Genomic DNA, 25,186 nt, shown 5'->3' with positions numbered 1-25,186 from the left:
CCAGGCCACGAGCGCCTCCACTGCCTGCAGGTGTACGGAATGATCCGGTTCTCGGACGCCACAGGCCACGCCTCGGACCTGAACAAGATGATGGTCCAGGAGCTGAGGGCGGCACTGGGTGCCGGTGACGCTCAGCAGTACACGCAGGCCATGTTCAAGCTGACAGCGAGACTCATCAGCAGCAGAGGTGCCGCCGTGCGCGGGGGCGGGGGCCGCAGCCGGCTGTGCGCGGGGGCGGGGGCCGCGGCCGGCCGTGCGCGGGGCCTCTGAACGGCGTCCCCCTGGTTGCAGACTGTGACCCGCAGCTCCTCCACCACCTGTGCTGGGCCCCCCTGCAGATGTTCAACGAGCACGGCATGGAGACCGCCCTGGCCTGCTGGGAGTGGCTGCTGGCCGGCAAGAACGGGGTGGAGGTGCCGGTAAGACGCTGGCCATGGGGCCCGAGGGGTGGAGAACCAGCCTTGGCCCCCTGGCTGTGGAGCGTGGAGACCCCGGGCAAGCACCCTTGTCCCCCCGGGGGCCTCTCATGTCAGCAAGACGGTGATGGGAAAGCCTGACCCCAGGAACGCTTCCCAGCTGAGAGGGGACTTGGGTTCAGGGACCGGCGGTGCCTGACGCTGTTGCTCCCCCAGCGCTCGGCAGGGGGCGCCCTCGCTCTGCCGGTGGCTTCCATCCCTGCCGTGTCCGACTCTGTGTGACCCCTTGGACCATAGCCCGCCAGGCTCCTCCGTCCATGGGGTTCTCCAGGCAAGAATACTGGAGTGGGTTGCCATTTCCTTCTCCAGGGGATCTTTCCGACCCAGGGATCTAACCCCGCGTCTCCCACACTGCAGGCAGACTCAACTGTCTGAGCCACCAGGGCGCTTGTGTTTATCCACAGCAGCCAGGTCCCAGCTGCCCAGGAGGGCAGCCCCCTGTGCCCATGTTTCTGGACTTCCTGCTGGAGGGGCCCAAGGAGAGGAGGGTCACATAACATCTGAAACAGATTTATGTTTCCAAGATTCCCATTAATTGCCATGGTGACGCGGATGTGCCTCGGTTTTCCTGCTTTTATTAAGCTGAGATGCATGGTCAGAAGGGGGTTCTGTGTTCTTGCCCCTGAGGGGGTTAGCTGGATAATTTCCAAGGATGCAACTGGGTTGTTCAGGCAGGGGCACACTCGTGGCTGAGGTGAGGGGTCACTGGCCGTGCCCCCCCAGAGGGAGGTCGGCTGGTGCTGGGCTGTCTTCAGGGCCCGCGGCAGGTTCCGACCGCGTGCCCAGGGTGACGGCATGGGCCCTGCACGCTGTGTCCACCTGGCCATCTCACGCGGCTCTTGTCACTGTGGGGAGGGGGCGCTGTGGTCACGGCTGTGTCCCGTCCCATCAGAGCTCGTGCGTGGCTCGCGTCCGTCTGTGTTGCTGCTGCAGGTGACACGCGCCTCGTAACAGGGCTGTGTGTGTCGCTGGGCTTTTCCTGAGCCGGCGGGTCTGTCCAAACCATGTCCGCTCCTCCCGTGGGAGCCCGGCTCCGCGGTTCTCTCCGCACTTCCTGGGCTGCAGGCGGCGGGAACATGCTCCTTCATCCTGCACAGAGGCAGGTTTTCCCGGGTCTGCGGTCCTGAATTGACGGCTGTGTGGTTTCGATCTTTGATCTTTTAATAACTTGAGTCTTAGGTGCCTGTGTATGATTTCCTGTGTATTTTATGTTGGGACTTCCTGGACTTACTAAATTTAGAGATTTCAGACTCTTCATCACACTTGCAAAACTTGAGGCCAGTGTTTCGTACTTTTCACGCCATTTTCCCCGTCTCCTCACTTGGGCTCTGGGGATGCTCGTTTTGGACCTCGAGACAATGGTGGTGCCCACGGACACCGGCCCTCCCGCGGGCCGCGTTCCCTGCCTCACAGTCTGGCCCACTTCGGTCGGGCTCTGTGCAGTTTCCCCGGACGGTCCCTGCCTTAGGCGCTCTGTCAGGAAACCACTTTCAGTGTTAAGTTTTGTTTCAGGATTATAATTCTCAGGCCTAGGGTTCCCCTTTCTTTCTCATGCTTTGTACTTTGCTGACAAATCTCTGTCACCTCTTCTGTCTTTTCCTGTGAGTCTTTGAACGTCTTTGTAGTCATTACTTGATGGTCCTTGCCTGCTTGGTTAGTTCTAGCATCAGGGTCATCTGTGCTGAAGTTGGTGCCTGTGGACCCGACACCCTGGGAAGCAATGGAGCCCACGGGGCCTGGTGGCCGGGGCTCCGTGGGGCTGCAGGGAATGCCGCACCCCGGGGGGGGGGGCAGAGGCTTGGCGAGAAGGGCTGTGCTTCCTGGCTTACACCCGCCCTCACTTTCTTTCTTTCGCCAAAATGAGGAGAGGGCTTACGGAACAGTTTTTCTGCCCAGCACTTTGCTTTTCATTTGGGGTCTGTGAGACTCCAGCCTGCCTCCTGCCATCACCGGTCACTAGGCTGGCTTGAGGTCTCGGCCTTGTTAGGACCATCCGCCACTTGTGTCAGATGACACGCTGGCCACGGGTGTGCCAGGGAAGTACCACCTGTGGAGAGCCGCTCCTCGCACGCGCTCTGCCCACCACCCTCGAGGCCCCCGGCCCCACGCTGGCTCCTGTCCTCTGGCCCTTGCTGCCGGCTCAGGGCTGCTGGCTGGCTGTCGCCGCCCTCGCCTCCACAGGGAGGTGTGGGCCGGGCCCTGCCTCGCCTCAGCAGAGAGGGGCCGCACCCTTTATTGCTGTGTCTTCAGTTTCTGGACTTTCCTGTTACCGGGCAGCGTGTGCTGTTACAGAGGGCATGACGGAGGGCAGACAGACCAGCTGCAGCCCTAACTCGGAGGCGAGCCCTGCCGGCTTCCTGCCGTCTTTTTTGGGTTTCTGGGAAGATAACATGCGAGCAGCCTTGTTGACCTCATGCAGCACAGGAATCAGGGCCTTAGTGCCACTGAGGTGGGAGGGAATCCTGGCCCCTGGTTCAAGTGCCCAGGCCCAGCCTGGCCCTGCCGCCCTCTGGCTGTAAATGCCCAGAAGGAAGCTACTGCATGGCGAGCCTTAGCAGATGCTGCCAGGTCGACCTTTTACCTCTAAGGCATCTTCAGAATCTGACTACCTCCCTGCCCTGAAAGGAGTCAGTTCAGTTCACTTGCTCCGTCACGTCCAGCTCTTTGCAACCCCGTGGACTGCAGCACGCCAGGCTTCCCTGTCCATCAACAATTCCCAGAGCTTGCTCAAACTCGGGTCCATCGAGTCGGTGATGCCATCCAGCCATCTCATCCTCTGTTGTCCCCTTCTCCTCCTGCCCCCAATCTTTCCCAGTATCAGGGTCTTTTCCCATGAGTCCCCTCTTCAGATCAGGTGGCCAAAGTATTGGAGTTTCAGCTTCAGCATCACCAGTCCTTCCAATGAATATTCAGGACTGGTTTCCTTCAGAATGGACTGGTTGGATCTCCTTGTAGTCCAAGGGACTCTCAAGAGTCTTCTCCAACACCACAGTTCAAAAGCACCAATTCTTTGGCACTCAGCTTTCTTTATGGTCCAACTCTCACATCCATACATGACGACTGGAAAAACCATAAGCTTTGACTAGGCGACCTTTGTCAGAAAAGTAATGTCTTTGCTTTTGAGTATGCTGTCTAGATTGGTTATAGCTTTTCTTCCAAGGAGTAAGTGTCTTTTAATCTCATGGCTGCAGTCACCATCTGCAGTGATTTGGGAGCCCTGCAAAATAAAGTCTGACACTGTTTCCATTGTTTCCCCATCTATTTGCCATGAAGTGATGGGACCAGATACCATGATCTTAGTTTTTTGAATGTTGAATTTTAAGCCAGCTTCTTCACTCTCCTCTTTCACTTTCATCAGGAGGCTCTTTAGCTCCTCTTCACTTTCTGCCATAAGGGTGGTGTCATCTGCATATCTGAGGTTATTGATATTTCTCCCGGCAATCTTGATTCCAGCTTGTGCTTCATCCAGCCTGCCATTCCATACGATGTACTCTGCATATGAGTCAAGTAAACAGGATGCCAGAATACATCCTTGACGTACTCCTTTCCCAATTTTGGAACCACTCCATTGTTCCATGTCCAGTCCTAACTGTTGCTTCCTGACCTGCATACAGGTTTCTCAGGAGGCAGGTAAGATGGTCTGGTATTCCCATCTCTCTAATTTTCCAGTTTGTTGTGATCCACACAAAGGCTTTAGCATAGTCAGTGAAGCAGAAGATGTTTTTCTGGAACTCTTGCTTTTTCCATGATCCAGCGGATGTTGGCAATTTGATCTCTCGTTCCTCTGCCTTTTCTAAAACCAGCTTGAACATCAGGGAGTTCACGGTTCATGTATTGCTGAAGCCTGGCTTGGGAGAATTTTGAGCATTACTTTACTAGCATGTGAGATGAGTACAATTGTGCGGTACTTTGAGCATTCTTTGGCATTGCCTTTCTTTGGAATTGGAATGAAAACTGACCTTTTCCAGTCCTGTGGCCACTGCTGAGTTTTCCAAATTTGTTAGCATATTGAGTGCAGCACTTTCACAGCATCATCTTTCAGGATTTGAAATAGCTCAACTGGAATTCCATCACCTCCACTAGCTTTGTTCGTAGTGATGCTTTCTAAGGCCCACTTGACTTCACATTCCAGGATGTCTGGCTCTAGGTGAATGATCACACCATCATGTTTATCTGGATCTTGAAAATCTTTTTTGTATAGTTCTTCTGTGTATTCTTGCCACCTCTTCTTAATCTCTTCTGCTTCTGTTAGGTCCCTGCCATTTCTGTCCTTTATTTTGCCCATCTTTGCATGAAGTGTTCCTTTGGTATCTCTGATTTTCCTGAAGAGATCTCTAGTCTTTCCCATTCTGTTGTTTTTCTCTATCTCTTTGCATTTGGAAGGAGTTGCTTCCCTCCAAACCCCACACCTTGATGGTGGGGACTCAGGCTCCACTTGGCCCCCGCAGCTCTTCCCAGGCCTGGTTTGGGGCATGAAGGTGTCGTCGTGGGTCCGTGGGGTGGAGGTGGCACTGGGTTCTGGAGGCCCTGAGCAGGTGGTGCAGTGACAGGGGGGCATCGGGAAGCGGGACATGCATCTGGCTGTGGTCCTGGACGGGCGTGTGGTGAAAGAAGGCCCGGGCTGGGGCCGTCATGGGACCGTGTGGCTTTCCTTTTCTTCACACGCCCTCAGCTTCCTAAGTCTCCAGCGAGCCTATCCTCCTTTCATAACTAAGCACCGACAAGAACACGCAGCAGGCCCCTCCCTGTACCGCACGGAGGTGCTGACGGCCAGGTTTTTGCAGTTCATGCGGGAGATGGCCGGGGCCTGGCAGATGACCGTGGAGCAGAAGTTCGGCCTGTTTTCTGCGGAGATAAAGGAAGCAGATCCCCTGGCCGCGTCCGAAGCCAGCCAGCCGAGACCGTGTGCCCCCGAGGTGACCCCTCACTACATCTGGATCGACGTACGTGCCCCCCAGGCTCCTCCCACTCTCCCCCGGGGTTGGGGGGCTACCCCGGGGCTCCAGGTTGAAGATGCCCCTCCAGGAGGGGGCGGTGCTGGCCCTCCTCTCCCCCAGACCCCCACCCCCTGCCTTGCAGACCCCACCTGCCCTCCGGCAGGCCCCACAGGCAGCGTGTCCCCCCCCCCAGTTCCTGGTGCAGCGGTTCGAGATCGCCAAGTACTGCAGCTCCGACCAGGTGGAGATCTTCTGCAGCCTCCTGCAGCGTGCTCTGTCCCTGAGCATCGGGGGCGCCGCGGGCAGCATGAACCGGCATGTGGCGGCCATCGGGCCCCGCTTCAAGTGAGGCCCGGGGGGCCCGGGGTGGGGTCCGCTGCCCGTAGGCAGGCCCCGAGCTCAGGCAGGGGGAGCCGGAGCGCTGACCTGGCCCCCCTTGCAGGCTGCTGACCCTCGGCCTGTCCCTGCTGCATGCGGACGTGCTCCCCAACGCCACCATCCGCAACGTGCTCCGCGAGAAGATTTACTCCACCGCCTTTGACTACTTCAGGTGCCCCCCGCCCCCGCCCCGGGCCAGGTCCCCCTGCCCAGCGCCTGGCTCTCACCCTGGCCCCCGCCCATCTGCAGCTGCCCCCCGAGGTTCCCGACCCAGGGGGAGAAGAGGCTCCGTGAGGATGTCACCGTGATGGTCAAGTTCTGGACCGCCGTGTTTTCAGACAAGAAGTACCTGACCGCCAGCCAGCTCGCTCCCCCAGGTACGCCGGCCCGCTCGCCCCTGCCCTGCCACGCTTGGCAAGGGGACGCCCTCGGCCTAGCTTCCTAGCGCCAGGCTGTCCACGGGCTCCCCGGACACCCGTCAGCCCACCCTGGGCTGCGGCTGGTGGGCCACGAGGGGCCAGGCACAGTCCCTTGCCGCCCAGCAAGGCAGTCCTGTCAGGAGCGACTCTAACATAAGTGCCGTGGGGGCGTCCCCGTGGTCAGGCCCTTGCCTGCAGCAGCTGGGGCCCCAGGGTCTCCGCAGCAGACGCACACAGGCGGCCTGCCACAGGACGGGGGACGGCAGCCACAGCGAATGTCCCAGTGGCTCCTGACTCCTCTCGGAGCAGGGCTGGCGGCCCCACATCTGCCCCGGGCCCCCCGTGTGGAAGCACGCCTGGGGGCAGGTGCCCCGTGGCTGCCGGGGGCGGAGCTCGGGCTGCTCTGCTTTGGGCTCGGGGAGCCCCGCGCGCTGTAGGAAGCTTCTGCTGCAGTCCTCTGAGCCCCCAGGTGCCTGGCTCTCTGTGAAGCTGTCTCCCCGTCTGCTCCCCCGTGGCTGCCTCGTCCATGCGGAAGGTCCAAGTCCCTTTTTCTGGAATGCTGTGTCTGCCTGCAGACAACCAGGACACCCGGAGCAACCTGGACATTGCGGTCGGCTCTCGCCAGCAGGCCACACAGGGCTGGATCAACACGTACCCGCTGTCCAGCGGCATGTCCACCATCTCCAAGAAGTCGGGTCAGTGGGGCTTTTCACCTGGGTCCCTCGGGTCCTCAGGGTCGTGGAGTGTCTCTGAGGGAGACCCTGTGTCCACCCCCCGCCCCAGGTATGTCCAAGAAGACCAACCGGGGCTCCCAGCTGCACAGATACTACATGAAGCGCCGGACCCTGCTGCTGTCCCTGCTGGTGAGGCCCGCCCGCCAGGCCCGCGGGGCAGCTGGGGGCACGCAGAGGCGCAGCCATGTCCTTGTCTGTACCCAGGCCACCGAGATCGAGCGTCTCGTCACCTGGTACAACCCGCTGTCCGCCCCGGAGCTGGAGCTGGACCAGGCTGGGGAGAGCAGCGTGGCCAACTGGAGGTCCAAGTACAGCAACCTGAGCGAGAAGCAGTGGAAGGACAACGCCAGCCTGGCCTGGGGCATCTCGCCGCACCTGGCCGTGCAGCTGCCTGCCAGGTGCGCTCCAGGCCACGCCGAGGCCCAGTGCCCCGCAGCCCCAGGCCCGCCTTCCTCGACCAGGAAAGGCAGCAGCTGCGGTGACTCCCGGGGCGTCCTTGGGCAGCAGTGCCTGTGTCGTGAGCTCTCCCGACGGCTCTGGCCGGCGGGAGCAGAGGGGGCTGAGTCCTCACAGACCCCCACCCCGTGTGCCTGTGTCCGGGGCGGGGGGGGGCCTGTCACCCCCTGAGCCCACGCTGCCTGCCCAGTGCTTCCTCCCACAGGCGCCAAGTCCATGCGGGGCGGCCTGACCGCTCACCTGCGCCCTCCCACCCGCTGCAGTGCCGTCTGGCCCACGGGCTGCTTGGGGCCTGGCCACGGGCGTTGGGGTCCTTGAAAGGGGAGGGCAGACCCTTCCTGGCCCAGGGCCCTCTGTCCTGGGTCACCGCACACGCCAGAAGCGAGGGTGCTCAGACGCTGCTGGGCGCCGGCCACATTCCTCACTCCCGGGCTCCTTGGCCCCGTCCTCAGTGCCTGCGCCCCACACCCTCTGCGCCTGCAGGTTCAAAAACACGGAGGCTATCGGCAACGAGGTGACGCGTCTGGTGCGCTTGGACCCGGGAGCTGTTAGTGACATCCCGGAAGCCATCAAGGTAGGGGGCAGGTGGTGGGCCACGGCAGGAACACAGGCTCTGAAGCGCCCCGGGGCCGCCTGGAGGAGCGTGACCAAAGCCCTGAGCGCCGTGGGGTCTGAGCGCCGCTGCCCCACGCTTCCCACCCTGGGACGAGGCGTGCACTATAGAAGACGGCCTCGGCGCTCCCCCCTGGCTGGGGCGGCGCTGGGGACAGAGCGTGCCTGCTGCCATCGGGAATGCCTCTCAGGACCACCCCGCCCCTCCTCCCTCCAGTTTCTGGTCACCTGGCACACCATCGACGCCGACGCGCCTGAGCTCAGCCACGTGCTGTGCTGGGCGCCCGCGGACCCGCCCACGGGCCTGTCCTACTTCTCGAGCATGTACCCGCCGCACCCTCTCACGGCGCAGTACGGGGTCAAGGTCCTGCGATCCTTCCCGCCGGTGAGCCCCTCTGCCGGGTGGGCCTCGGGGCTGCCCCCCACTGCTGTGGAGTGGGAGGCACTCAGGGACACGCCGTGGGGGCAGCCTGGTGGAGGGTGAGGCTGGTCCAGGCGGGGTGGGCTCCTGGGACCCCCGCCCTGGAGTCACAGCCACACCCTGCCCCCCCCAGGACGCCATCCTGTTCTACATCCCCCAGATCGTGCAGGCGCTCAGGTACGACAAGGTAAGTGTGCGCCAGCCCGGAGGGCCAGGCGGGCAGGGGCACAGGGCTAGGACCTGAGCCTGAGCTCTCCGCCCACTACGTGGCCGTCCAGCGCCTGAGGCCCAGGCCTGCTATGCAGGTGAGCAGCTTCTGGAAGCATCGCTGGCCGCCACTCAGGGTGGGCAGCCTGGCCCGGGACCTGTCTACTGGAAGGGGGTCTTGGCAGGCCCTGACTCCCATGCCCAGCTCTCTGTCTCCTGGGAGGAGAGGCCGGGTGTGCTAGCAAGCTGGGGCCACCCTGGAGGAGTCCACGGGCTCAGAACCTGAACAGGCCTGGAAGCTGGATGTCTGGGGTCCAGGTGGGGCGGGCTGGCTCCCCCGAGGCCCCTCTCCTCGCCATGAGACAGGGCCACCGCCCTGTGTCCTTCTTGTCTGTGTCCCGATCTCTTCTGAGGACACGAGTCAGCTTAGATGAGGCCCCCACTGATCTCACATAACTTCACCAGCTTTTCAAAGGCGTATCTCCAGCCATCTCAACACGAGGCCTCCAGCAAGCGCGGGGCTTCAGCGTGTAGATGGGGGACGGGGCCACTCAGCCATGAGCGAGGGCGTGCCCCGAAGGGGCCTGGACAGACAGCACCTGCAGGGCGACCCCGCTGTGCCTGTGCCTCTCCACGCCTGCGCCTCCGGGCACCAGCAAGTGCCCTCCCGGCCCAGCCCAGGGCCCCCAGACCACCGTGTCCCAGCCCAGCCCCAAGCCTGCACCGGAGGTTGCGTGTTCACGGTTCAACGTTCGATCTGCTTGCTGAGTTAGAATTGGGTGTTTTGAAGCCTGACCTCTTTGGGAAGTGCACCCACCAAGTCGAGGACATCCAACCAGGGAATACTTTACCAGACGGAGGGGGAGGAGCCCCAGATGGGGGCAGAGGCGGCTGTGGGGAAGGAGAGGCTGCCCCCCAGGAGTCTTCCAGAAAGGCCAGCGCCTTCGTAACCTAGACCGGGGACTCACCCTGAGCTGGGCATGCCGGGGGAGGAGAGGTCACAGGTGGGCAGGGACCACAGCGCGCAACCACCAACTTGTAGGGTTTTCTGGCACCCACCGCCCCTGGGCAGCTCACAGGGTGGCGGTGGAAGCCCGCCTGCCCACACCTCCCGCTCCACAGCAGCAGAGGTAGGCTAGAGTCGGGGGGAGCGGGGGCGAGGCTGCACCTGCCTGAGGTGAGATGTGGTGGCCGGCTGGCAGGCTGACGTGCTGGTCCCGCGGCCCAGGACAGCTGCTCGCAGCCAGCGCAGGGCCTCACGGGGCTGGGCCGAGCTGACCACAGTCTCGCCCCTGTAGATGGGCTACGTGCGGGAGTACATCCTGTGGGCCGCCTCCCAGTCCCAGCTACTGGCGCACCAGTTCATCTGGAACATGAAGACCAACATCTACATGGACGAAGAGGGCCACCAGAAGGATCGTGAGTGCCGGCTCCCGTCAGGGCACCTGCCCTTCCCCTGCCCAGGTCACCCCTCCACTCCCACCTTGGCCCCCGGCCCCGCGGCTCCGTCCCGCAACTCCCCGGGCGGCCACCCTGCGCGTCCTCCGGGTGGGGTCCACAGAGATGGCCCCGGGCCCAGGCTCAGCCACAGCAACTCCGCAGCCGACATCGGTGATCTCCTGGAGCAGCTGGTGGAGGAGATCACGGGCTCCCTCTCCGGCCCGGCCAAGGACTTCTACCAGCGGGAGTTTGACTTTTTCAACAAGATCACCAACGTCTCAGCCATCATCAAGTAAGTGCACCTCCTCCAGGCCCCACGCAGGCGAGCCGCCCCAGAGGCAGTGTGCACACAGCCCCGCCCCCTGCCCCGTGGCCACCGCCGCAGAGCAGCCGGCTGGGAGCCTGCCTGCCGTCCTGGGCTCCCGCGGCCCCTCAGGTGCACGGAAGCACGCATTAGCTTCACGTCGGGTCTGAGGCCACTGCTCTGGAGGCTCCCAGGGGCCCAGCAGCGTTAGGCAGCCCGACCCACTGGCCGCCCTGGGGCCCTGTCTCAATTAACCTCTCTGGTGCACGTTCACATGGGGCGGACATCAACCTCAGACACCCTGGCCCCACGTTTGTGTGGGACGGGCCTTGGGGTTGACACTGGCCGACCCCGGGGAAGGACCCTGGCCCCCTCTGTCCCCAGAGCTCCGGCTCATGCCCAGTCACCCCATCCTCACCTGGCTGTCCGGGTGGGCTCCCTGGGCCACCCTCTGCATGTGAGGGCGCAATTCCACGTCAGCCCTTCATCTTGGGGCATAGAGGTCTGGGGGCCGCCAGAGGCCATGCAGGGCAGCGGCCCTCAGGGAGGAGGGCCTGCCGCCAGAAGCGTGGAGGTCAGCCTTTGTGTCCTGGTCCCCAGGCCCTACCCCAAAGGCGACGAAAGAAAGAAGGCCTGCCTGTCCGCCTTGTCTGAAGTGAAGGTGCAGCCTGGTGAGCGGGGCGGAGCCTGGTGGGAAGGGGGGTGTGGGCCCTGGGTGCCTGGCATCCCTCTCCAGAGCCTGCCCTGCCCAGCGGCCACTTGGGGGCCTACTGGCTGCAGCTGTTTTCCGAAGGCCAAGCCCTGTCTCCAGCAGCTGTGGTTCTAGAAGGTTCCTGAGCTCCAGGGTAGCAGAGGCAGTGTGCGTGGGAAGGGGCGTCCGCGGTGTGCTGGGGCCCATGGTATGAGGGCCCGTGCCCCGCCCTGGTGCTGCTGGTTGGCAGGACGGAGCCCAGATGTCACCGCACAGCTCCCAGTTATTCACTGCCACACACGCGCTCTCTTCACACTCTGGCCCTGCCTGCGTGCCCAGGCCTGCTCCACGGTGGGCACCGGCCCCAGGGGGGGCGTCTCCCGACCATGCTGAGCCCCGCCCAGCCTCTGAGAGGACTCCTGCTGCTCAGACACATCCCAGAGGCCCTGGGGTGCGAGCCGGCTGCAGGGCGGAGCTGGGCCATGTGAGCGAGGCTGGGCCAGTGAGGGGGGAGGCAGGGGACCTCGTGGTTCCAGCGCCAGTGCCTCCGTCGGGGCCCCACCTGGGGGGCTCTGGGACTGCAGCCTCAGACCAGGCTGGGGCGTCCTCTCGTCTTGCCAGGCTGAGCTGGGGCCAGGCGGGCGGGGCCGGGGCTCCTGTGTGTCCTGTGGTGGGGCACCCAGGAAGCTGAGGGTTCAGGCGTCCCCTTGGAGACGTGTCTGGGGGTGGCGAGGGCCATGTGGTCGTCAGGACAGACCCAGAGGAACGGCAGCCAGGGAGGGCGGGCTTCCAGGCCCCAGCACCGCCCCGTCTGCCCAGGGCGGGCCTGCCTGCTGGATGGGCGTGTGCTCCTGCATCCCGCCCACACCCGTGACAACCCTCCCACCCTCGCAGGCTGCTACCTGCCCAGCAACCCCGAGGCCATCGTGCTGGACATTGACTACAAGTCCGGGACGCCCATGCAGAGGTGCGACCCCCGGCTGCCCCTCGCAGGCCCCCTGCCCCATCCCTCGCGCCCCTCCCCCATCCCTCACACCCACGGTCTGTTGTCTTCTAGCGCTGCCAAGGCCCCGTATCTGGCGAAGTTCAAGGTGAAACGTTGCGGGGTTAGTGAGCTTGAGAAGGAAGGTCAGTGCCTTGTCCCGTGTAGTCTGGGGTTCCTGTGAATAGTGGCGGGTCAGTGCGGCCCCTCATCTGGGGTCAGCAGGCACACGGGCAGTGACGGGGACCCCAGGAGGGCGGTCTGCTTGGCCGCCGTGCGAGCGCCCACGGGCAGGCCGGCTTCCATGGCAGGCGTCAACTGTCTCCTGGTGCTGAGCCCGGGGTGGCCCTCTGGGCAGGGTCCTGCGCCTCCCCCCAGCACAGGGCCTGGTTGGTCCCCGGCCTCGGCTGGAGTTCCCCCTCTTCCGTCTCTGGGAAGGCACGGCCACCGGTCAGGGCCACGCTGCCTTCGCCACTTGTGCGAGGCCCTGCCACCACACGCAGCCACACTCCGCAGGCCCGGCGGCGCGGGCTTGAGAGGGCACCAGCCAGGGTGTGGCCCCGGCTCCTGCTGTGCACCCCCTCACGGGGCCCAGCCCTGACAGTGCCCGCAGGTCCTCTCTCCAGCGAGAGGGGGCTCTGTCTTCAGCTGTTCTCAGGAGGAGACGCGGCCCTGTGGCCCCACCCTCTGGCCTGGGTGTCTGCCAGGCCTTCATCGGCCCCCCTCGGGCTTTCAAGGCACGATCCCTAAGGTTCTCGGGGTTCCTTCAGGCACGTGAGCAGGGCGCCCCCCAGACTCCCACAGGGCCTCTCCCCGCAGGCCTGCGGTGCCGCTCAGACCCGGAGGAGGAGGGCAGTGTGCAGGAGGCAGACAGCCAGAAGATCTCCTGGCAGGCGGCCATCTTCAAAGTGGGGGACGACTGCCGGCAGGTAGAGCCCAGCTGGGCGGGAGGGCAGTGCGGGTGGCGGGGGCCTCTCCGCGGCTGCCGGCGGCGGCGGCGCCCGGCCTCACACAGAAGCGTGAATCTTTGCTTCCCTGTGGCTGCCCACCACCATCTGTGTCTCCGCCTCCCAGGACATGCTGGCCCTGCAGATCATTGACCTCTTCAAAAACATCTTCCAGCTGGTCGGACTGGACCTCTTTGTCTTCCCGTACCGGGTGGTGGCCACCGCCCCCGGGGTAAGTGTCCCGAGCAGAAGCCCGGCGGCCCCTCGGTGCGGCCCTCGCCTGCAGCCCGGCCCTTCCTCCCTAGTGCGGGGTCATCGAGTGCATCCCCGACTGCACCTCCCGGGACCAGCTGGGCCGCCAGACCGACTTCGGCATGTACGACTACTTCACGCGCCAGTACGGGGACGAGTCCACGCTGGCCTTCCAGCAGGTGGGCGCCCGGCGTCCTGGCTCCTCCAGTCTGGGTCCGCCCGGGCAGCCATGGCCTTGCTTGGGACTGGCGAAGCTCTGGGTGGGCCCCCGAGGGCCGACTCTTGGAGTGCGGGTCCGCCCTGCCCCCGGCCTGGAGCGCGGGCCCTGAGCCGCTGTCCCCCGCAGGCGCGGTACAACTTCATCCGCAGCATGGCGGCCTACAGCCTCCTCCTGTTCCTGCTGCAGATCAAAGACCGGCACAACGGCAACATCATGCTGGACAAGAAGGGGCACCTCATCCACATCGGTGGGTGGGCGGGGCGGGCTGTCCATCCACAGCCTCCACGTGGGGGGGGCGGGACTTTTCTCCCGTCATCCACCGCGGGGGCGGGGGCGGGGCTGTCCATCCAGGGCCTCCACGTGGGTGGGCGGGGTGGCAGGGGGCGGGACTTTCCTTCCATCATCGACCTGGGGCGGGGCTCTCCCTCGGGGCATCCACATGGGGGCGGAGCCAGGAGGTGGGGCTCTATCCCTCCGCCCCAGCCTGCGGCTGACCCCAGCACCGCGGCTTTTTGGGGCTTTGCAGATTTCGGGTTCATGTTTGAAAGCTCCCCGGGAGGCAACCTCGGCTGGGAGCCGGACATCAAGCTGACAGATGAGATGGTGATGATCATGGGGGGCAAGATGGAGGCCACACCCTTCAAGTGGTTCATGGAGATGTGTGTCCGTGGCTACCTGGCTGTGCGGTGAGCCTCCCGGTCCAGATGAGGGAGGGTGGGGCCCGTGCTGGGACCACGCATCCAGGCTCCCTTCCCCTCGGGTCATCTCAGACCTTGGGTGGTGGGGGGGCGGGTTTGGGGTTTGGAGGGGCGTGTGCAGGAGGTCCCTGAGGCCTGGCTCCAGTCACATATGCCGTCTCTGCCAGAGCCCCTCACTCGGCCTCGGAGCCCCCACGTCTGCACCTCCCAGGCTCGGCCTTGCCTCCAGTCGGTCCAAGTGCCCTCCTCACCTTTCTTCCTGAGCCAGAGCCCGTGGTTTCCGACGCCACGTGGCTAAGGCCACAGAGCAGTGTGGTGACACCCAGGCAGGGCCCATGCGCAGGCTGGACTCCACTCACCGCCCTCCCTGCCCTTCCCCAGGCCCTACATGGACGCTGTCGTCTCTCTGGTCACTCTCATGCTGGACACGGGCCTGCCCTGCTTCCGTGGGCAGACAATCAAGCTCCTCAAGTATGTCCTGGGCAGACACCGGGGTGGCTGTCCCTGAGACGGGGCCTGCCCCCCGGGCCAGGTGCCCCCGGGGACACCCAGACCCGGGCACGAGGTGCGCCCTGGTTTCTGTGGCCACGAGGGGATGTGCCCGTCTGCCCTGGTTTCTTAGGGCACATCGAGGCCAAGCCCCTGCCCATCCTGCCCGAGCTGCCGGCCTCACGGTTGGGAGCTGCTGGGACAGGGCCCAAAGCCTTGAGGCCAGCTGGGAACCGTGGCCCCACAGGACACCAGACCACGTGCACGTGAGCAGGGCGGCAGCCCTGATGTGGCCCTTCCCCCACAGGCACAGGTTCAGCCCCAACATGACGGAGCGAGAGGCCGCGAACTTCATCCTGAAGGTCATTCAGAGCTGCTTCCTTAGCAACAGGCAAGCCCCCGGTCCTGCCCTCTCCTGTGCCCCCACCCGGGGTCCAGGGGGCTCTGGGTGGGGCCGCTCTTGGGCCCGGTGGCTGGATGCACTGCCTTGAGACGCCGGGCATGGTGGGGTGAGGGGCTGTGGGGGCTGTGATCGGAGGGGCCTGGCCTCAGTGACACTCTGGGGGACAGGTTCCCGGGGCTGTGACCGTTAGAGGTGGCCTGGAGGTTTCCAGGTTGAACGACGGGGTGGCCCACGGGAGGCCAGGCCCACACCCTGGGGTCGGAGAACTGACCCCGGTGGGCCCACCAAGGTCCAGGGCGTGCGGCCTGGGGGTGCCACGTGGTCTTGGTGGCCCAGTGGGAGGAGTCTGGCGGGCAGCACGGGGCGAGATGGCTCTGCTGTGTGCTGGGCGGGGGCGCACAGACCCCCAGCCTGGGCTCAGCTCTTAGGACAGGAGGCAGCCAGCTGAGGAAAGGTGTCTGCCTGAGCCTGCGTTAGGTGCCCACGAGCGAGGAGATGGGGCAGAGCCGGGAGCTGCCAGGGAGGGAGCCTCCACGGGTCCCAGCGGGCGAGGCGCTGCGGGGCAGAGGTCCGCGGTCGGGCCCCGAGCCTCCAGGGCAGCTCAGAGGGGTCAGCCCCTCACAGCGCCCCCACCCTGCGTCCGCAGGAGCCGGACCTACGACATGATCCAGTACTATCAGAACGATATCCCCTACTGAGGGCGGCCGGCCACAGCCCCGCTCCGCAGGCGCGCCGGCCGCAGCCCTGCTCCGCAGGCGCGCCGGCCGCCGCTCCACCCGAGGGACAGACGGGCCAGAGGCGCCCCTGCCGAGCTGGAGACTCCCGGTCCCGGGTGCCACCCGCGCGGCCAGAAGGACAATCAGAGCCGGTCTGGGCTTGGGCACGGGCTCTTCCTGCACTGGACACGTTCCCCACCCGTCCTGTCTCAGAGGTACAGGGAGTATATTCTTAGGCATGAAAGTCAGAAAAGCGGTATTTAACCAACGTGAGCAAAATAAAAACAAAAACACTGCTGCGCTGGAACCTGGTTTACTCTTGGATCCTAAGTGCACATTTAGCTGGGGGGGGGGTGGGCAGCAAGGGGCTCAGGGCCGCCCCCGGCACCCTGACTGTGAGCTTCGCAGAGACGGCAGCACCGCGCCGGTGGGGCGAAAGCACCTGTGCTCTCCCTGCCGGCTCAGGGCCAGCGGTGTCCCTTCCTGGCCTTGCCTCCGCCGCCATTGATCCGCCTCCTCCCGGTGCTTGTCTCCAGCATCTTCAGGTCGCTCTGCTCCGCAACCACACCGTCCTCCCGCACTGACCCCCCACCCCACCCCCACAACCCTCCAAAGATCTGAAACTAAAGAAACGAAACATCTAGAAGTGAGCCGCCCAAGAGGTTGGTACATAGCACGTAAGACAGAGGTGAAGGGAGGAGCCGTGGGTGAGAGAACAGGCACCTAGAAGGGGCATGAAGAAATGGGAAGTGGGGTGGGACACTCCAGCCCCCAGCAGGACCCCAGAGCTGGCACAAAAGCACTCAGCTGCAGGAAGCGCAGCAGGAAGGCAGGCAGCCAGTGGGGAGGCAACAGCTTTGTCAGACGTGGGGCCAACCCAGGAAGGGAGGTCATCACGGGGGAGCAGCCGCACGACCGAGGCACGGGCCCACTGCGTCACTAGCCCTGTGACCTGTGTGCAGACTGTGCCCACCCACGAGGAGGCAGGAGTTCCAAACATGGATGAAATGTGAGACCTGATTACATCCTGGCGAGAGATGCTCTTTAAATACAGTCACAGGCCTGATGCGGAAGGCGGGGGGGAAAGTCCCCATCAGCACACACACGTGTGCCTCTGAAGCAAAACGTGACAGAACTCAGGAGAAATAGACTAACAGGGCTGGAGGCTCGCAGCGCCCTTCTCTGCACAGGCGACGGGACTGGCAGGGAAGCCAGTGGGCAGAGGACAGCGGCACGCACGCCGCCCGACAGCACGCAGCGCCCCCCTGGCACCGGCGGCAGCGCCCGTGTGCCCGTTCACCACCTCAGGCTGATTCTGTGCTATTGTGAGGGATTGACGAGAGCTGGAGCAGTGGAGCTGGAACAGCAGGCAAAACACACGTAAAAGACAGAGGCTTTCAGGCTGTGTCTGGGGAGGTGGGTAGAGATGTTCAAATAAGAAGCAAACCGGAATACAGGGCATGACCTCCAGAAGCAGCCCTCGGGAGACTGGGAGCGGTGGGCCGGGAGAGACGCAAAGCACAGGGTGAACACTCGGTAAAACAGATTCACCCACTGCAGGACTGATGTCCACCTCACGTGGAAAGGAAGGCTGTCGCCTCGGCTTTGAAGGGAAAGCTGAATGCCGTGAACAAGACGGGGGCAATGTGCAAACTGTATGTTTTTAAAAGTCAGAAATAAATGCTCTTAACAATGCTGGGTAGAAAGTCTAAACCCAAGAGCTGATAAGCAAATAGATCTCTTCAGAGACTGGAAACGAAATCTAAAGTGTTGAAAGCAATCAAGTTCCTCTTCCAATAATACAGTTAATGAAAGACCCACCCGAGAGCCCCACGCCTCAGGACGGGTGTGCCCTCCCGGACCACACTGTCCTCACCGCCTCTGCTCAGCGCTGGGCCCTGGGGCCCTCGCCAGGCTAGTCAGAGAAGGAAACAATTGGAAAGAGAAGCGACTCAGGAATGGCCAGTGGACACAAAAACCCACAATAACCTGGGTCTGTTCTACAGCCGACGTTCAGGATACAGGTGGATGTGAAAAGTCGGCTGTGTGTACCCACAGCAACAAAAGGGATGAGAACAGTTTCATTTACAGTCACAGCCCCAAACCGAGGCACAGCCACAACGGCAAGTGACATGGATAGTTGCGGGAAAAGAAGTGCCCCTGGCCCTTATCCACCCCCCCCCCCGCCTTGATTATAAGGTGAATGCCAGCTAAAGCCACCCTGAAGGGCCCTCGCTCACCCATCACACCCACCGTGCACGAGGCGGAGAAGGGGTCCTGTCCTGTGGGAAGGGGCCTCTAACACGGCCATCCAACCCCCCAGTATGCATGTGGTCACCCCTGGCTCACAACCCCACTCTGAGGAACTGGTCTCACAGATTCTCTGGCAAAATACAAAAAGATGTTTGCAGAAAGCTGCCTGCCGAGGACACATGGGGACCCACTCCCGTCACCGTGGTGGCTGCGGCGTAAGTGGACATAGAGGGGCCTGGAGGCCACAGAGGTCGTGTGCCCTGCTGTGCTCACCCGGAAGGGGGAGGGATGGTACGCAGTCCACTTACTGTGGGGAAAAAAGTCCACCTTAAAAATCAAGTGTCTTCCACAGAAGTGGGTGGAGGGCTCGGGGGTAAAAGCTCGAGTTCCCTTGTTTTATGGATGAAACGTGTTATGGATGTGACTGTGTGATCACAGAAAGTAGAGAATGCAGTGCCTGAAAACTGAAAGCAGAAAAATCACCCCCGTTAGGATGGCTGTTATTAAACAAGAAGCAGAGAACCTAGCAAACTAAAGTAAAGGACCTGGGGAAGCCAGCCCCGCGTGCACTGCTGACGGGGCCCTGTTAGCTGTTCCTCAAACAGTTAAACAGAAGCACCCTTGGACCCAGCAAGCCCACTCCTGCGTAAACACCCCAAAGAAGCGGCAGCACACACTCAAGCCGTACCCAGCGGTGAAATCGAAGAGGCGTAGCCACTGGGCTCCACTGAGGAAGTCCCTCATTGCAGAATGACCCACTGTAACCAGAGTGGGACCGCACAGAGGGCCGTCTGGGGATGACCGAACGCGAAGTCACAGGAGGAGGAGGAGTTCCAGCAGAACAGCGTGACCTCCAGACGAAAGAGGAACTTTTAGGGCTCAACCCGCAATTCTTAAACTGCACAGAAGCGCGAAGACAAACTTAACCCCAAACCCTAAGACGTGCAATTAAATCAACGAGAAAAGGACTGTTTAAAGACCAGAGCGAAACACAACGCCTGTGTGCGCAGGACATGCAGAAGTTTCACTACCAAAAAAAAAAAAAGGAAAATAGAGCAAGCGTTTGCATCAGACGAAGTGAAACTCGAGTTCCCCCTCCATTAAGCAGGATATTTCACAGAAACAGACAACGCTAGACAAGACCACAGTGATGAAGGCTCAGGGCCCCCACTGCCCGGACGCCGGAGAGGCCGCGGACCAGGGGGAGGACACCCGCGCCCCCAACAAGGGACCCACTAGGGACGAGGGTCGCCGCGGGTCTGAGTAACCAGCGCGCGGACGCGGGACACGGAGCTCCGCGGGGACCCGCCGGCCAGCGCCGCGAGCTGGATTTGCCGGCGGCGAGAGGGGGTTGAGTCGTGATTCCGACCCCTCCGGAGTGGGCGGACGGGCTGGGGGAACGGAGGGGTCGGACGGAACCGAGGGCAGGGCGGAGGGACCAAGGAGGTCCCTCGGAGGCGGGGGGGGGGGGGGTGCGGCGCCTGCTGGCCGGAGGACACAAGACATCCCTGCCCCGCGTCCCCGGGTTTCTCGCCGCCACGCCCAAGCCCCTTCCCCTCCCCTTTCCCATCACACCCCCTTCTCCCTCCGTCCACACACCCCCAATCCGGCGCCCAGAAACCACTCGGGAGACTCGGGTGCGGGCGGCCGCGGCCGGCGTGATGCGCTAGGCGGGCAGCAGTCCGCGCGCACGCAACTGGAGCAGCGGGGCCAGCGTGTAGCGCAGGCGGCGCAGGGCGGCGTCCGAGCCCGGGCGCGCAAGGCCGCGGCGCAGGGCCGAGGGGTTCACCAGCGCCAGGTAGAGCAGCGGCAGCGCCACGACGCCCAGCGGCAGCAGCAGCAGCGTCTGCAGCGCGCCCAGCGCCCACAGCCTGCGGACCGACCACGCACCGGCAGATGGGCGCTGGCGGCGCGGGGCGCCCCCCCAGGCCCCAGCCCCGAGCCCGTTCTAGCCGCCCGCTCACCTGAAGCCCGCCGCACCCGCGCCGAACAGCCGCTTCTCCTGCGGAGACAAGAGAACACCTTCCTGCCGGACGCCGCGGACGGAGCGGGACCCTGGGGTGCGAGGCTCGTGGGGCCGTTGGGCTCCCACGCGGGCGCGGTGCTTGAGTGAGCAGCCCCATGATGCTTGTGGTCCCCAGTGGGGTTGGCATGGCGAGCTGGGTCCCTGGTGGGGTCGGGGGGGGGGGTCCCTGACGGGGTGGCCCCCGTGTGCGGGGGGCGGCCCCGCGAGGCAGGTCTCGGCTCAAGCCCGCCCCCGCCAGGGCTCACACACTCCGCCTTGGCCACCTCTTCCATGAGCGAGCCCGCGCAGTCCTGCCCCCGTCGGGGCTGTGAGTCGCACCTGCCGGGAAAGGCAGGAGGATGGGCCCTTCGCGGGGCCCGCAGTCGCGCCTCCCCCAACTCCCGACATCCGACAGTCTTAACCCCCTTACGGCTCCGGGCCGCCCCGCGAGCTGTCGAGTGCAGCCGCCGCCTCCATCACCTTCCCCTGCAACTCCTGGAGCGGGTGGTGGGAGTGAGGCCTCACACGCGGGAAGACTTGGGTAGGGCGGGGGCAGGCCGCCGCGGCTCCGGGGAAGGGCGGAGCGGAGGCCGCGGCGGGGTCGGAGGCGGGGAGGGGCGGCACCTGCAAGACTCCGCTCTGCTCCTGGAAGCTGGCCCAGGCCTCCTCCATCCGCCGTGCGCTCTGACACGAGGGGAGCCCTGCTTAGACGGGGTAGGGGGCACTCGGCCCTGCCCACCGTCCTGCACCTGCCCAGCCTCACGCACACCCCAAGCCGGCCCTCCCGAGAGCCCGGCTCTGCCGCACCTGCCGCAGGGCCTCCGCCTGCATGGTGTGCTTGGCCTCCACCAGCGCCAATTGTTTCTTCCAGAGAATCCAGGGAGAGTCAGGCGCCGGGCACTCCGCGAACGCGCCGCGCTTGACCCCGCCCAAGGCCCCGCCCCCGGAGCCCCAAGGCCCGCCCCCGCCCCCTAGCCCCGCCCGAGCACCTGCAGGGCCGCCAGTTGGGTCCCGAGCTGCTGCTCCGCCCGCTGCTGGCTCAGTTGCTCGCCTCCGTAGTAGAAGAGCTGGGGGTGGGGCTTGTGAGGGCCGGGCGGGGCTGCTAGGGGCGGGGACTATCCTGGGGGCGGGGAGGGGCGGGGAGGGGCGGGGGCGGGGACTGGGGCGAGGCAGCCCCGGGGGAAGCGGGAGACAGAGGCCGTCTCCGGAAGGTACCTGGCTTGACAGCTCCTCCCACTGCTCCTGCAGCTGTCGGTTCTGCTGCTCCTGGACGGGGTCGAGGGGAACTTCCAGGCCTCTCCGGGGGCCCCGCCCCAGCGCGGGCCCCGCCCCCGCTGCCGGCTCCGCCCCATCTCAGGCCCCTCCCTCTCCACTGCCCCCGCCCACCGGGGTGCCGCCGCAGCCTACCGTCTCGCAGGCCCCGCCCCACCAGGGCTCCGCCCGATTTTGTGTCCCTCCCCTCCACTGCCCCGCCCACCCAGAGGTCTCGCCTCAGCTTAGGTCCCGCCCTCTCGCGGCCCCGCCCCGCCCAGGCCCCTCCCTTTCCACTGCCCCGTCCGTCTAGAGGTCCCGCCCGACCAGGGCCCCGCCCCACCAGGTCCCGTTGGCGCTGCTCCGCCGCCTCCAGCAGCCCGCGCGCCCGGTCCGCGCGCTCCCGCGCCGCCTCGCGCGCCTCCCCACGCAGGGCCCGCGCCGCCTGGCTCCGCCGACGCTGCAGGCTGCGGAGGGGAAACTGAGGCTCCGCGGCCGAGGGAGGCCGCGTCCACACACAGCCCGCCCCCTCGCGGCGCCCACACGCCGGACGAGGGGAGGGGCCGCCCGCACCCGCGCTCGCGCTCGCTCAGGTCCTGCAGGCGCGCGGCGAGGCTCTCGCTCTCGGCCTCCAGCCCGCGCACCAGCTCCTCCAGCTCCTGCTTCCGCAGCCGTCCGTCGCGGTTGTCCTTCTGCAGCTGCAGAAGCAGCTCCTGCGCCTCGGCCATGGCCTGGCTCTGCCCGCGGCCGCCGCCGGGCCCGCGTCACAGTGGACCGAGCGCGGAGCGCTTTGGAACCGCGCGCACCGCCGGGTGCTCGCGCCGGAGGCGGAGGGCGAGGCCGGCTCTTTCCCGCCCGCTGCCGGGGGCACTGTGGCCCGGGCAGCCTCTGATGGGAAAGATCGGGTTCCGTAAACAAGTTTCCCGTCTCTGGACCCAGGGATCCCCTCCTGGGAAAGCCAGAGAAAGACAAATGCCGCATGCTGCCACTTACAGGTGGGATCTAGGAAGCGACACAAACGAACCTCTCTATGAAACGCATTGACGGAACAGACCTGTGGCTGCCAAGGGGGACGGGTGGGGGAGGGAGGGGTCGGGGGTTTGAGGTTAGCAGAGGTAAGCTGTTACAGGATGGATAAACAACGAGGTCCTCCCGTATGGCAGGGACCTATATTCACTATCCTCATACACCATCACGGAATGAATATGAAAAAGATTGTATGTACATGTATAACGGAGTCACTTCGCTGTAAATCAACTACAGTAACGTTCCTCTAAAAAGCCTCTCCTCCCGCTCCTTCTCGCCTGCACAAGCCCATCCGTGAGCCCCCTTCCCAGGGTCTTGTTCCTCAGGGTTCCAGGCTGTCCTTCCCCTGCCCCAGAAGGAAAGCGGGACTGGTCTAAACCCACGGTGGCTTTTAGCTTCCTTGTAGGATTCTGCCAGTGAGATTCAGGAGCAGATGTCAGCTGGATGTGGATTTCCGGCAGGAGGTCTGCCCCGCTGTTAAGGCAGAGAGGCGCCGCGGCGGGTGTTGAGATGGGGAGGGACTGGGCGCCACTGATACTGCGCCGCGCCCAGGGTCCCGCCCCCACCGCTCCGCCTGGTCCGCCCGGTTGGAGCCGCTTCAGTTTGTGCAGGTGAGGGTGTCGGCGTGAGCGTCCCCCGAGCTCTACACCTCAGGTTCTGCACCTGTCAGGTGGGGCTACCTCCCCCTACCCCACCCCAGGTTGCTTTTCTGCAACTTCCAAGGGTGAGCTAAAGGGCACCTTGACCCCTCTCCACCCCACGGGGAAAGCCTGGGGCGGACAAAGCCTCCGGGGAAACGCAAGCCAGTGCCTGGGCGGTGGGGCCCGAGGGCGGCAGGAGCCGTGGCAGCAGACCCCCCCAGCCTGGGCTCCGGCCCTTCGCTCCCAGCAGACTCGAGGCCGGAAGCACCTGCCTGCCTCCCCACCCTGCCCGCTGGCCCGGCTCTGCCCCTCCCCCAAGGACTGAGGTTCAAGGTCCTCCTCTGGGGCCTCGCTGCCCACCAGGGGGCCCCCACGGAGGGGCGCAGCCCAGGAAGGGGGTGGTGCAGGACTCCCCACCGTCCTCAGGACTGAGCCCGGCAGCGGCACACTCAGTGCACCGTCAGCTGAGGACTGTGTGGGATGCCAGGGGCTCAGGAAGTGTCTGATGGGAGAAAGAATTAGTGAATAAGCATAAAACCCACGCCTGTGGGGGTTTGTTTTTGTTGCCGTAAGTGAAACAGTTTTTGCCTGATAAGAGAGAAAAGGGGGATTCCCTGTGGTTAGGCCTCCACGCTATCATTGCCAGGGCTCAGCTTTGACTCCTGGTCGGGAACTAAGATCCTGCAAATCTAAGTGGAGTGAAGTTAAAGTCGCTCAGTCTCGTCTGACTCTGCGACCCCATGGGCTATTATACAGTCCATGGAATTCTCCAGGCTAGAATACTGGAGTGGCTAGCCGTTCCCTTCTCCAGAGGATCTTCCCAACCCAAGGATCGAATCCAGGTCTCCCACACTGCAGGCAGATTCTTTACCAGCTGAGCCACAGGGAAGCCCCCCTGCAAACCACGGCACAGCAAAATAAAAAAGAGAAAGAGGATTTCTATAAACCCTGATGCGTCACACAATGGATGACGCAGAGTCCCCACGACGCGGGCCCACTGGCCAGCACCCGGCCTGCGCCCACTCCAGCCACAGGGCGGTCGCCTCAGCCCCGTGAACAGACCACGTGCCCTGAGGCCTCTGCTCTTGGCACAGGCTGTTCCTCACACGTGGGTGGCCCTGCCTGAGGGTGTGGTCTGACCAGCTCCTCACAGCCCTCCGCCCGCCTGTTTGCCGGGGAGTGGTTGACTGACTGTGATGAAGTCTGTGTCCCCATCAGGAAGGGGTCCTCAGAGCATGTGCAGACAAACACTGGCCTGGTCTCTGCCCAAGTCCTGGAGGCGCCCCCAGGGCCTGGAAAGTTTGCCTGTAGCTCATAAAGATGGAAGGCTATGGGGGCCCCATTGCCAAACGCGTCCTGGTGTCTCGGGCTCCTGGTGGCCACGACCCAGCCCGCACCACACGCCTCTGCCGGGGCCTGTGGTTAAAGACAGCAGCACAGAGCAGAGGGTGATGAGAGGCCTGCTGGGCGGGGGAGGGGCCTCGCCAGTTCCTCAGGGGTGGGGGGCACACTGTGGGGGCTGACGCGCATCCGTGACTGCTGAGGGCAGCGGGGGCCTGCACCCTGGGGCAGGGGGGAGGACACTAACCCTGTGAGCAGGGCCCACGCTGCAGGTGATGCCAACACAGACAGAGGGCTGCTTGGGCCCCTGCAGCCACACGTGGAGGTCTGTGTGCCCCGAGGGCTGAAATGTGCCCCCCAGCATCTCAGAATGTGACTGTGTCTAGAGATGGATCTCTAGGATGGGCCCTAACCCGGTCTGACCAGGGTCCTCCTTCAAAATTCCCCAGGAAAATGGTGTCCAACCCACAATTCCACACCCAACACAACAGCAGTCATAAACTCCACGTCATTTAAACATTTTTAACATTTTAAGTCTCAAAAACCTACTTCCCACGTGTGGTCAGGAAGGTCCTGGAGGAAATACACGTCACCCAAGGGAAGGAAGAACACCTGGGAGCCAGAAGCCAGGACCGCGGATGCAGGACAGGAAGGCAGGACCTCAGGAATCGTGTCCGATTCTGTGGAAAACTGGCCCAGGAGGCATTTCAGGGCGAAAAGGTCCTGAATTGAAAAAGTACGATCATTATTAAGCCTCCAGAAATATAAACAGGGGCAGGGCCGATATGCTCGCTGGCCTAGGATTAAACAAATGTGCGCCGTGATGGCCGTCACGCATGCGCACAGCGCCGCGGTTGGTGCGTGACCGCGAGCATGGCCACGCCCGC

At 63.9% G+C, this 25,186-nt stretch overlaps 2 protein-coding genes across 4 annotated transcripts in view; one reads left to right on the top strand and one right to left on the bottom strand.

Moving 5' to 3' along the window:
• Nucleotides 1-16,089, top strand: part of PI4KA (phosphatidylinositol 4-kinase alpha) — a 57,192-nt gene extending 41,103 nt beyond the window's left edge. For 2 of the 3 annotated variants that reach the window (XM_069558441.1, XM_069558443.1), the window contains exons 31-55: nt 31-187; nt 292-419; nt 5,261-5,419; nt 5,607-5,758; nt 5,856-5,963; nt 6,041-6,168; nt 6,786-6,905; nt 6,994-7,073; nt 7,149-7,342; nt 7,884-7,974; nt 8,230-8,397; nt 8,567-8,620; nt 9,939-10,059; nt 10,243-10,372; nt 10,985-11,055; nt 11,970-12,042; nt 12,133-12,203; nt 12,877-12,986; nt 13,132-13,236; nt 13,310-13,435; nt 13,603-13,723; nt 14,003-14,162; nt 14,556-14,645; nt 14,971-15,054; nt 15,713-16,089. In XM_069558441.1, coding sequence (XP_069414542.1) covers nt 31-187; nt 292-419; nt 5,261-5,419; nt 5,607-5,758; nt 5,856-5,963; nt 6,041-6,168; nt 6,786-6,905; nt 6,994-7,073; nt 7,149-7,342; nt 7,884-7,974; nt 8,230-8,397; nt 8,567-8,620; nt 9,939-10,059; nt 10,243-10,372; nt 10,985-11,055; nt 11,970-12,042; nt 12,133-12,203; nt 12,877-12,986; nt 13,132-13,236; nt 13,310-13,435; nt 13,603-13,723; nt 14,003-14,162; nt 14,556-14,645; nt 14,971-15,054; nt 15,713-15,764 — 2,853 coding nt within the window. In that variant the 3' untranslated portion in view covers nt 15,765-16,089. The remainder of the gene's footprint in view (nt 1-30; nt 188-291; nt 420-5,260; nt 5,420-5,606; nt 5,759-5,855; nt 5,964-6,040; nt 6,169-6,785; nt 6,906-6,993; nt 7,074-7,148; nt 7,343-7,883; nt 7,975-8,229; nt 8,398-8,566; nt 8,621-9,938; nt 10,060-10,242; nt 10,373-10,984; nt 11,056-11,969; nt 12,043-12,132; nt 12,204-12,876; nt 12,987-13,131; nt 13,237-13,309; nt 13,436-13,602; nt 13,724-14,002; nt 14,163-14,555; nt 14,646-14,970; nt 15,055-15,712) is intronic. The other variant, XM_069558442.1, reaches the window with a different exon arrangement.
• A 3,584-nt stretch (nt 16,090-19,673) lies between these two features.
• TMEM191C (transmembrane protein 191C) lies at nt 19,674-22,116 on the bottom strand. Its single transcript, XM_069558445.1, has 10 exons — nt 21,865-22,116; nt 21,635-21,758; nt 21,256-21,306; nt 21,030-21,107; nt 20,848-20,904; nt 20,665-20,724; nt 20,471-20,535; nt 20,307-20,379; nt 20,000-20,037; nt 19,674-19,906 (listed from the first exon to the last, which is right to left on the bottom strand). Exons 1-10 carry the CDS (start codon nt 22,017-22,019, stop codon nt 19,702-19,704), a joined length of 906 nt encoding a protein of 301 aa, XP_069414546.1. The 5' UTR covers nt 22,020-22,116; the 3' UTR covers nt 19,674-19,701.
• Between the last annotated feature and the right edge of the window lie 3,070 nt (nt 22,117-25,186).

The sequence above is a fragment of the Ovis canadensis genome, chromosome 17, assembly GCF_042477335.2.
Source record: "Ovis canadensis isolate MfBH-ARS-UI-01 breed Bighorn chromosome 17, ARS-UI_OviCan_v2, whole genome shotgun sequence".
Taxonomy (NCBI): domain Eukaryota; kingdom Metazoa; phylum Chordata; class Mammalia; order Artiodactyla; family Bovidae; genus Ovis; species Ovis canadensis.
Note: the sequence above shows the minus strand (reverse complement) of the source record. Positions and strands in the feature narration are given on the sequence as shown.

Excerpts from the sequence above, each read along its gene's own strand:
- TMEM191C (XM_069558445.1), bottom strand. The coding sequence starts at position 22,019 with ATGGCCGAGGCGCAGGAGCTGCTTCTGCAGCTGCAGAAGGACAACCGC. Across the intron at positions 21,307-21,634 it reads AGCAGCGCCAACGGGACCTG|GAGCAGCAGAACCGACAGCT; the intron begins GTGGGGCGGGGC and ends GACCCCGTCCAG. Across the intron at positions 20,536-20,664 it reads AGCAGAGCGGAGTCTTGCAG|GAGTTGCAGGGGAAGGTGAT; the intron begins GTGCCGCCCCTC and ends CACCCGCTCCAG.